The sequence below is a fragment of the Rhinopithecus bieti genome, unplaced genomic scaffold (assembly GCF_001698545.2).
Source record: "Rhinopithecus bieti isolate Rb0 unplaced genomic scaffold, ASM169854v2 scaffold_9996, whole genome shotgun sequence".
Lineage (NCBI taxonomy): Eukaryota > Metazoa > Chordata > Mammalia > Primates > Cercopithecidae > Rhinopithecus > Rhinopithecus bieti.
Window position 1 is genome coordinate 4,509,260 of NW_016806973.1, and position 11,827 is coordinate 4,521,086.

General features: G+C 37.9%; 1 protein-coding gene across 4 annotated transcripts in view; it reads left to right on the plus strand.

Annotated features, from left to right (window-relative positions):
* The window catches only part of GPM6A (glycoprotein M6A), a 393,114-nt gene that overhangs the window by 370,191 nt on the left and 11,096 nt on the right, over window positions 1–11,827 (plus strand). For all 4 annotated transcript variants that reach the window (XM_017879135.1, XM_017879133.1, XM_017879134.1 and 1 more), the window contains 2 exons: window positions 947–1,100; window positions 11,510–11,586. In XM_017879135.1, the coding sequence (XP_017734624.1) occupies window positions 947–1,100; window positions 11,510–11,586 (231 nt within the window). The remainder of the gene's footprint in view (window positions 1–946; window positions 1,101–11,509; window positions 11,587–11,827) is intronic.

The window sequence follows — 11,827 nt, forward strand, 5'->3', positions numbered from 1 at the left end:
ATGCACTAGTCAATCTATTCCAGTCTTTGATCAAAGTGTGCTTCTGAAATTCAGAAGAACCAAATATCTATAGAAATGTAGCTTTTGGCATCCAGGGGCTATATTTCAGAGAGTTTTCTATCTACTGTCTATCATCCATCCACTAATACATACATCTATCTACATGTCCTTTTAGTCAGCATTTATACTGTGTGTGAACTAAAACTTCATTTAAATCCATGCTTAAACTAAGTATTTTATTCAATTCTATCCAGGATACATGAACTTCTTTTACACACTTTATAAATATTAAAATGTTTCTGAAATGTATTTTAAAACTTTATTTTCAAAATTAAAATAATATTTTACTATACATAAGTATATATAAACCATATATAAAATATATGTTAACAAGCACAAAACAAAACAGACTTAAGTTTATAAAAAATTTTTAAGAGTACACACTAATATTATATACTAATGTGATTTAAGAATTACCATATTCGTTAATTGTAAACACGGTTAAACAACTTAAATATTTATGAATGACGTGATGACAGTTTAGTCCTACATAAATTTATTGACAGACTTTTAATTCTTCCGAATTCCCTTTGCAAGGTGAATACTTTCTAAATACCTAGGAATATTTTCTAAATTAAAAAAAAAAATCTGTGGTGCGATTTTAAGTTTAAATACATGGATGAAAAGGCATGATCATGCAGATAGATTATTTTTTCTTTGTACATCAGAACCTCTGCCAAGATATGATTTTCCAGCAGATTTATTCACTTAACCCATTATACGCACTATTTCTCAACTTCCTGTGCTGCAAATCAACAGTGTTGTGATACTGACTTATATACTGTATCCCTATAAACTTTCTATAATTGAGCTTTGCAGATTAAACACAACATTATTCCTTTTTGGTAGATTACATTTTCTCTCTCCATTTCTTTCTCTTTTGCAGTTCATTATGCTGACATACCTTTTCATGTTGGCCTGGCTGGGAGTCACGGCTTTCACCTCACTGCCAGTTTACATGTACTTCAATCTGTGGACCATCTGCCGGAACACCACATTAGTGGAGGGAGCAAATCTCTGCTTGGACCTTCGTCAGTTTGGTAGGTGGATGTTGGATTTCTTAACTGTAAAACACCACCCCGTATTGTGTTACCTACATAGCTGCCTCTAAAATATTATAGATCCCTTTGGAATGATCAGTACCTCTTCTACCACAGAGATAAATTTATCAGAGTATTACTGCTAAGACTATTCCCTTCAAATTTCAAGTAGAAAGTCAAGGGTGAATGGATGTTAATATCACAACGTATACACATGTATATTGACCAGGATGTCAGATCACATTCCCTGGTATTGGCAGCTTAGAAGTGCGATTTCCTTGTCTTGATTCCTTTGCTGTTTTCCAAACTCAATGTGATATCTGCATTCTACTTTCATCCTCCCATGAAAAACTGCACAAAATATCAAGTCAACAATAAAGATCATCTAAGAAGGACACGGTTCGTTGTCTTCTGAAATGGGGGGGCAGCATCTTAGTTAGCATTTAATAATGATAAAAACAAAAAAATGTTGAATAAATTAGCAGTCTGCTTTGCTTATTTTCATTTAGGGCTAAAATCCCATGTAATAATAATACTCGTATGTATATGGGTTTACCACATATAGACTCTATTTTAAGTACTTCACATGTGTCATGTTGTTTACTTCTCATGACTCTATATGGTAGACAATACTGTTTTCTTCTTCTGTAGATGACAAAACTGAGGCACAATGGGGTTGTTCAGTGACTTGTCCAAGGTTACACAGCTAGCAACTGACAGAGCTAGGATTCAAACATGGGCAACGCAGGTTGAATCAGAGGCTGTGTTCTTGCTCATAAGTCAACTGTTTTTCATATTAAAACTTAGTACTGAGCTGGAAGTGGAAAAGTAGAGTATAATCTCAGCCTATTTGAGATTCTGTGTTATCATGTGTAACATGATGGGAGCTACAGAATTTATAAAAGACATGCAAATCCACATTTGCAAATGGATTATTTTTTCTCTGAACAGACATTAAAAGCCAACCTACTAACACTTGGGGACACTGAGCTTTTTTCTCTAATGAAGTTTCCTCATACTTCAGAAAAGCAGGAAACATTTCACTTAGATGGGATATGAAGGGCTTGTGGCTTTACGGTTATGCTGTAAGTAGATTATAGGGTAGCCAACTAACTGTGTGTTCAGAACAGGCTTACCTATCATCCTAACAGATGAAGTCTTAAGTCCCCCTGTAGTGTGATCCACTACGCTACACTAGTTCGCATTTAATAATAATAAAATCAGGTGGGGCGTGGTGGCTCATGCCAGCACTCTGGGAGGCCAACGCAGGCACATCACCTAAGGTCAGGAGTTCGAGAGCAGTGTGGCCAAGGTAGTGAAATCCTGTCTCTACTAAAAATAAAAAAATTAGTCGGGCATGGTGGCACATGCCTGTAGTCCCAGCTACTCAGGAGGCTGAGGCAGGAGAAGTTCTTGAATCCAGGAGGCAGAGGTTGTAGTTAGCTGAGATGGTGCCACTGCACTCCAGACTGGGCGACAGAGTGAGACTCCATCTCAAAATAAATAAATAAAAAAATAAATAAATAAATAAATAAATAAATAAATACAGATAAAAATCAAAGAGTGCTAAATAAGTGAGCAGTCCTCTTTGGTTAATTTTATTTAGGGCAAAAATCTCATGTAATAATAATACTCATATGTACATGCATACAGGGGAAAAAGTTCTATGGGTGACATTCTTGGCAAGAGGGAATACGGACATTGGGGAGGTTTTACTCTCAAAATCAAATCCCTTGTAGATATCAGAAAAGGAGCCCACAGCAAATGCTGCTGGAGGTCACTGCAGAACAGCTGCTTAGAAAGCCATGACTCTGCTTTCAGCCCCTTGTCCTAAACGTCTTCCTTTTATTCTGCTGATCCTAAAAGTTAAATTTGAAAAATATGTGATTAGCCTCTCAAATAGGGTTGGTGGGTTAAAATACAGGGCACCCAGTTAAATTTGAATTTCAGATAAACAAGCTGTATTTTAATTACTAGTATGGTACCCAATATTGTATGGGATATAGTTATACTAAAATGATTTGTTCTTTATCTGAAATTCAAGTTTAACTAAGGGACACTGAGATTGTTTTCACCGTTAAATCTGTTAACCCTACTCTCAGAGCTTCGGTTTATCTTAAGAAACTGTTATCACTGGAATACATGAGGGTCAGATTCTCTTGAATGTGATTGTTTATATTTTCAGAAATACACGACAGATTAGCATGTTCTGATTAGAAACATTTCTTATAGTATAATAAATGCAAATAGTTGAGTAGGTGATTATAAGGTCTTTGGTATTATCAAACCAGATTCTAAACTGAAAAAATATTGGGAGACTTTAGAAAAATAATATTTAAAATTTCCCCAAGTTGGTTTTCTAAAGGACAGAAAGAATAATCCTTTGTAAAAGATAAATGGACCGTCTTAATATTTTCAACTTTAAAAAAAGAAAAACTTATTAATTCTCAATGCATTCAAGTGCTTGTGATCCCCAAATGAACCTAATTTCACTGAAAGTGTTGAGACTTTATACCACTGATCATATAGGATTCCTTATGACATTAAGCACAGAATATATCTTAGAATCATAGAATTTTATAAATGGACTTCATTTATCACCAGTCCAGCTGTCTGGTCTAAAAGAAATGGAGCCTTAAGAAATGAAATAATTTTCCAGGGATATAGCTACCCAGCAGGCCATACTGGGATGGAAAGGTGAGTGTCCTGAATCTTAGCACAATCATTTTCTACTCGACAGCTTTTCAAATACAATTTTTAGCAAAAGAGCTTTTTTCAACGATAATCTTAAGTAAACCATTAGTCTATTAAGTAGACAGAATAAAGGATCCTCAAAGATGTACACATTCTGATTCCTGAAACATACATATATGTGAGATTACTTGTCAATGGGGAATTAGGGTTGCTAGTCAACTGATCTTAAAATGGGGAGATTATCCTGGATTAGCCAGATGGGCCCAGTGTAATCCCAAGGGTCCTTCAAACTGGAAGAGAGAGTCAGAAGAGAAGAGTCAGTCAGAGAGAGATAGACTATGGAAAAAAGGCAGAAAGATGCAGTGTTGCTGGCTTTAAAGATGGAGAAAAGGGGCCAAGAGCCAAGGCATGTGGGTGGCCTGGAGAAGCTGGAATAGGAAAGAAAACTGCTCCTGCTTCTAGAGCCTCCAGAGAAGTGCAGCCCTGATGACCCTTTGGTTTTTAGCTTTGTCTTCCAGAACTGTAAGAGACAAACTTATGTTGCTTTAAGCCACTACATTTGTGACAATCTGTTACAGCAGCAATAGGAGACAAATACAATATTGAAAGCCAAGTCAATTTTTTTCCCAAACCACTTTATTGTTTGCGTGATCTCCTACATTTACTTGATCATGATGGCAACCCATTTTCTGTAAAAGCCAGCAAAGTTGCATCTCCCCGACAATTCTGCAAGCTTAATTCCCCTTCACAGCTTACACAGGTACCAGTTCTAGAGTTAAGGGTGTGAACATCTGTGGGAGCCTATTTTTTGCCTACTGCAGTCTGTGGGAGCCTATTTTTTGCCTACTCTGGCCACCAAAGATACACATCCATTTCTTTGTGTGAAATACATTCAACTTACCCCAAGTTCCAAAGGTTTCATCCCATTATGACATCAACTCAAAGTCAAAAACCTTATTTCAATCTCGTTAGTTCATATCTCTGATTGTCTTTGTTTTTTAAAAAAGAATGTGCTATATTATTTGTTTCCATATTTCATAAAGCATAAATATGTGGTTAAAATTCTTATTTGAAGCTTACCAATGTTTACAACATATTTATCAAGATTTATCCAAATGTAGCTTTTCTTTTGTGAATTTGGAAGAAAGAGGAGACACTTTTTAGATGTCATGCAGCCTTTACATGAGCTATTAAGACATTCTGTTTAACTGTTTATATAAAATCTATTGCTATTTAGTATTTATTTGCCCTCTAAATTATATATCCTGGTAAGACTCCTGAATGTATGTATACAACCACATTATTATCAAGAAGCATGAGAGAACCATTCCTCAAACATTGTATTAGGATCAATTTAGAATTTACTAATATTCATCAAAAAGACAATTGCATAGATAAGAATATACTTTAAAGTCATTTCCCTTGTTGCAAAGTTGTCTCCTTAGTATATAGATGCTATCTTTTATTTTACAGGAGACCAGGTATTTAAACTATGTAATAGGAACTCTCAGCCTATAATGGCCATTATACCTGCTTAGTGGAGGTATGCATCTCACTATTCATTCCCATGCATGTAATACATTTATGCAATTCAAACAATTCTAATGGAAGGCAGAGACATTACTTGATATAGTTGGACAATTTGTAGACAGCATATCGTATTAGGATTTTCTGTATTTCAAAATGCATCATGAAATAATTTTACTTGTATTTTGAAGCTTTTATTATGATTTCTGTTATCCTCCAATTATATATTCTGTGATTCAATTTCATTGGATGTATTAGATGTTTATCTATATAATTTTATATGAGGAAATGTTAAAATCGATCCCCACTACATCATCTAGATGCAAGGTTTGAAACTTTCCTCCATTACAACCTGAAGATTTGATAAAACTTAAGGGCAAGCCATGGAGACAAAGTAGGTAGGGCTTCTTTTAGACTTTTAGCCAATCCTACCTCTTACTCAGCACACCCACACATGTTAGCGAGAGCAGCTTGTGTTTATCTTATTTCCATAAAGCACTTCTCAATAGGATTTCATTTCATTTATTTGCTCACACTATTTTTGTTGCTGAAAGCAGGGATTCCATCTAGGTCGCAGCACTCGCCACACAGAAAGCCAGTCACTGAGACAGAAAGTATTGCCAGGGAGGAAGGCTTTTTCAGGTGCTGCAGCCGAGGTGGATGGGAGATCAGTCTCAAATCTGTCCTCCACCACTAAAAAATCAACTAATTTTAAGAAAGTACCTAGCCTGAATTATTCAGGTGGCATCAATGTAATCAGAAGCGTCCTTAAAAATGAAAAATAGGGTCAAAGGAGAGGAGTCACTCAGAGGGAGATGGACTAGAGAAGAATGGTATGAAAAGATCCATTGTTGCTGACTTTGAAAATAAAGAAAAGCCCCCCAGAGCCAGGGGAGTTGGGTGGTCTCTAGAATCTGCAAAAGGATATGCTGGTATTCTATCATTTTTAAAATTAGCAATGTAAATGTAAATTATTTTTAAATTTGAGCATTTGTATTTCATAGTAGGGAGTTAATACCTATCATCCTATCAGACATCAGAGTGTCATAAGTAGCTGCTCATTCTGCTTACTTCCAACTCTCATTTACATTTTTTGTGTGTTTGTTTATTTTTTGAGATGGAGTCTTACTCTATCGCCCAGGCTGGAGTACAGTGGCGCAATCGCAGTTCGCTGCAAACTCTGCCTCCCGGTTTCAAGCAGTTCTCCTGCCTCAGCCTCTTGAGGAGTTGCATGTACCACCATGCCTGGCTATTTTTGGTATTTTTAGTAGAGACGGGGTTACACCATGTTGGCCAGGCTGGTCTCGAACTCCTGACCTCAAATGATCCACGTGCCTTCACCTCCTGAAATGCTGGGATTACAGGCGTGAGCCACCGCGCCCGGCCTATAGTTTTCTTAATAGGAATTTACAACCCTAGGACTCATACTTTAACTGTCCAGTAAGCACCAAAGGTTTTTATTGCCATAGTGATGAAAGTCATAGTAACTGTGTACACATGTTATGCATCATTTTCTCTGAAGTTGTTCGTATTTCAGGCACAAACCATTCTCACAATGCTAGAAATTTATTACTTGTGTTTAGCTAAAATGAAAAATATAAAGTACTAAAAAAGCCTGTTACTGCAACTTTCATGCATCAAGTCCTCCTGTTCTCCCCAATTCTGTTTGCACCTAGTTCTTAATGCTTCTCTTGCCTAGTTTTAGCTTATTATTTTTGTTATTTTTGAGACAGAGTCTCACTCTGTCGCCCAGGTTGGAGTGCAGTGGCATGACCTCGTCTCACTGCGACATCCACCTCCCGGGTTCAAGCCGTTCTCCTGCCTCTGCCTCCCAAGTAGCTGGCGCCCACCACCACACGTGGCTAATTTTTGTATTTTTTTAGTAGAGATGGGGTTTCACCATGTTGGCCAGGCTGGTCTTGAACTCCTGACCTCAGGTGATCCACCTGCCTGAGCCTCCTACAGTGTTGGGATTACAGGAATGAGCCACTGCACCTGGCCATCCTTGTTTATAACTTGCCTTTTCTCCTAATTGCTTTGAAGAAACTGAAAATGTCAGTCTGTACCATTTAGTTAAAAACTTTTCCGTAGGTAATAAAATATATTCAATATTTAGAAAAATTGATATAAGTTTGAATAATCTTAATTTTTGGTGAGAACAATTTGGCCATTCATAGACAGATATACAAGAATCAAAATAATCAGGTTTTCAAATTTACGCTGGAGCTCCTCCTCCACAAGCTCACTTCTAGAGCTTCATATTATTCATATGTTGACTTTTAAACTACAAGTATTTTTTAATGTATATTATATATGTTTGTTATACATGGTATACTTATCACAAAAACGTGTGTGTGTGTGTGTGTGTGTATACACATATACGTATAGCATCAGGAGTACTGCAGGTTCAGTAATGACGTTAGCAGTGGCACATCCATATGGGCCTGCAGTAACCTCACTTTCTTGCCTCCTCAGAAGGAAGAATTCAACTGAGGGGGAAAGACAGAGTGAGACACCAAGGCAAGTTTCAGAGCAGGAAGGAAAGTCTATTAAAAGGTTTTAGAGCAGTAATGAAAGTAGGTACAGTTGGAAAAGGACCAAGTGGGCGACTTGAGAGATCAAGTGCACCGTTTGATCTTTTGACTTGGGATTTTATACATTGGCCTTCTTCTAGGGTCTTGCATACTTCTCACCTGATTCTTCCCTTGGGGTGGGCTGTCCGCATGCGCAGTGGCTGACCAGCACTTGGGAGGGACCGTACGTGCAGTGTGTATTCTGGAGTTTCTCGCATGCTTATTTGAGATGTTTTTCACTTATCATTTGAGTGTTCCTAGAGGAAGGTCATATATCAGTTACACTCTGCCATTTTGCCTCTTAGTGTGCATGCTTGAGCCCGCTTGTCCAACTCCTAAGTTTGTATCAGGAAGCTACTGATCACCAGCCACAGGTGTTTCTTTATTGGGAGACAGCTGTGACCAATTATTATTTTAGAAAGACAGTTGACAACTGCCTGACTGTCACCTGATGGTGGTCTGACATCCTGGGTGGGTGATGGGTTGGAGGACTCTCTTGCTCTGCTCATGTCTGACTAACTACCTACTGTAAAAATAGTATTTTTTTAAATGATGTAGAAAGGTTTCATGAGTAGTTGTCATTTGAAGGACAGGAGGAACACAGCTCAGGGAATATTCTTGGCAGAGAGAAGAACTGGTACTAAGTTACCAAGCCAATATGATACCTGGTTTCTCAGGAAACAGCAGGGAAGCCAATGTGCCCGAAGTAGAATAAGAGAGCGGGAGCAAAGATTGAAATGAAGTCTACAAGTTCCCGTGATGTACCATCTTGATGAGTGCATTACAGAACATTACAGGTATGGGGCTTTATTCTGAGGGGAATAGAGAGTCATTACAGATTTTGGCAGAGGAAGGAGATGGTCTGACTAATAACAGAAGGATTACTCTGGCTGCTACTTGAAGAATGGTTTGTAGGAAGGGTAGAAGCGAGGAAGCCAGTTAGCATATGATTGTACTAATCCAAGTGGGAGATTTTGGTGGCTTGGATCAGGAGACGGCAAGGGAGGTGGGAAGAATCGTTCTGATTATGGATATATTTTGAGCATAGAAGCAGCAGTATTTCCTGGTAGATTGCATATAGGGTTTGGCGGGGTGGGGAAGAGAATTCATGGAGGAATTTCTTTTGACTGAGCAAGTGGTAAGATTTGCTATCAGGAAAGATAGGAAAGGCTATGAGAAGTGTTTGCTTGGGAGTGGAACCAGCAAAGGAGAAGAGCAGAAGTTTTTTTTAAACTGCTTATTAGAAATCCAAATAGAATTGTCAGATAAGAAATTAGATATATGAATCCTGATTTCAGAAGAGAGATATGGGATGGCCACATAGATTTAGTTGTTGTTGATAATATTTAAATATCTTGGACTGGATGAGATATGCATGGGAGAAAAAGGGCTGAGGAGTGAAGGGTGAGAAGCTCCAACTTAAGAGGTCAGAGAGAAGAGGAGGCAACAGACAAAAATATGAGAAGAAGGAGCCAATGAGATAAGAAACGTAGAAACTGAAAAGTATAGATTTTAGAAGTCAAATGAAGAGAGCATGAAAGAAAAGGTGGGCATCAACTGTGTTTAATACTGCCAACTTGCAAGAACATGGAAACTGAGAATTAATCCTTGGAGGTCATTAGTGATCTTTATAAGAAAAATTTCCATGGAGAGGGGTTAGGGCAAAATCTGACTTGAGAGGGTTTAAGTAGAAATGAAAGGAACGGAATTGCAATGCGGTTAGGCAACACTTTCTAGGAGTTTTTCTGAAAACGTGAATTGAGAAATGGATAAGGAAATGTAAGTACAACATAAATATTCCACAGAATAAAGTCTGTAATGGATTACGATGAAGAGAGAGAGCCTTGACCAGAAGCTTTTTCAACAATGGTGATATTTAGGGAGGAAATCTCATGAGAAAAGCCTTTTAAATTTTTACCCACTCTTAGAACCATTTGGCAGAAAGGAAAGGTTGTATTGAGGGATCTCTGTGTTTACTTACTGCAAATAGATTTTTTCTCACTGAGGCCGGGCGCGGTGGCTCAAGCCTGTAATCCCAGCACTATGGGAGGCCGAGGCGGGTGGATCACGAGGTCAGGAGATCGAGACCATCCTGGCTAACACGGTGAAACCCCGTCTCTACTAAAAATACAAAAAATTAGCCGGGCGAGGTGGTGGGCGCCTGTAGTCCCAGCTACTCGGAGGCTGAGGTGGGAGAATGGCATGAACCCGGGAGGCGGAGCTTGCAGTGAGCTGAGATCCGGCCACTGCAGTCCAGCCTGGACGACACAGCCAGACTCCGTCTCAAAAAAAAAAAAAAAAAAAAAAAAGATTTTTTCGCACTGAAATAGATTCCACAAACTATTTGCAAATGAGAAACTAACAGCAGAACCTTTGTAAGAGAGGGAGAATGATGATACCTCATAAAGCTAAGAATATGTAAATACATATACATATTAAAACTAAATAAAGAAGGCCTGGCACCATGGCTCATACCTGTAATTCCAGAACTTTGGGAGGCTGAGGCGGGCAGATCACTTGGGGTCAGGAGTCTGAGACCAGTCTGGCCAACATGGTGAAACTCATCTCTACTAAAAATAGAAAAGTTAGCTGGGTGTGGTGGCATGCACCTGTAATCCCAGCTACTCTGGAGGCTGAGGCATGAAAATTACTTGAATCCGGGAGGTGTAGGTTGCGATGAGCTGAGATTGCACCACTATACTCCAGCCTGGGTGACAGAGTGAGACTCCATCTCAAATAAAACAAACCAAACCATAAAAATAAAACAACAACAAAAACAACTAAAGAGCAACAAATGCTAAAGGCTTAGGTGTTAGAATGTCCTCAATGTGTTTTATCATGCCTGTATGTGTTTAGCACTTCAAGAGTTCTGAAAATGAAATTAAAGAGCCATCATCAGATGAACTTGGTTACTTTTCCTCTCTAAGATGAGATGAAGAGACAAGCCAGTGAATTACCTCCGTGTTCGTTTTAAAAATGTAGTGTTCTAGCCCCCACATTCATAGATTCCCATCTATTCTATCTATCAGTTTTGTGTTAGAGTCTAAAACACGTATTTTGACAATTTCCTAGGTGATTCTACTGCAGTTGGTCTGTGAACCAACTGGAACAGGGGTAAATAGAAGTGAAATGGCAACTTTTCATTTCCTGTTACTAACAGCATTGTTTGCAATATTGGCAGAAAAAAAAAAAGTACTCCTTTGGGCAATATGCTTTTATAGATTAACAGAAGCATTGCACCAGCTGAACAAATTTAGATCCTGACTTCAGCACAGTCTGGGGCATAGTTAACAAAATAATTGTGATGCCTATACTATCACATTAATGGGCCAAACCAATGAACTGGCTATAATTGAATCTGGACATTCTGGTGGTGAGATTCAATTAAATTCAGATTGAAATTATTTGAATTGCTTGAGGGCTGAATAGTTTGGCATATTATATTCATAATTCTCTGCATAGTTATTATCCACAATGAAAGCTAAATAATTTTTCCACTATAACGTAAGACAAAATGGAACTTGCTTAGATTTGATTAGCAAAAACTTTCATTTTTTCTCTCTTGGCTCTTCAAAACATTTATACCGCTAAACTGTCATTTTCTACACATTGTAGGAATTGTGACAATTGGAGAGGAAAAGAAAATTTGTACTGTATCTGAGAATTTCTTGAGGATGTGCGAATCTACTGAGGTGAGTGGTTTTACAGCCTTTAATTTTGTCGGAATTTTAGCATTCATTTTGTTATTTGGATAATGTCTTATAACAATCTATATTGAATTTTCCCTTTTTTCTATCAGAGGCAATTTTACTTGAAGTAGTGTTATTCAGGGGAGTAAAGGCTAAATAGGAATTAGATACTCTACATATTTCAATAAACATTATAACAACTATTTCAAATTTTCTGGAAACTCATTTTAATGAAGGCTGAAAA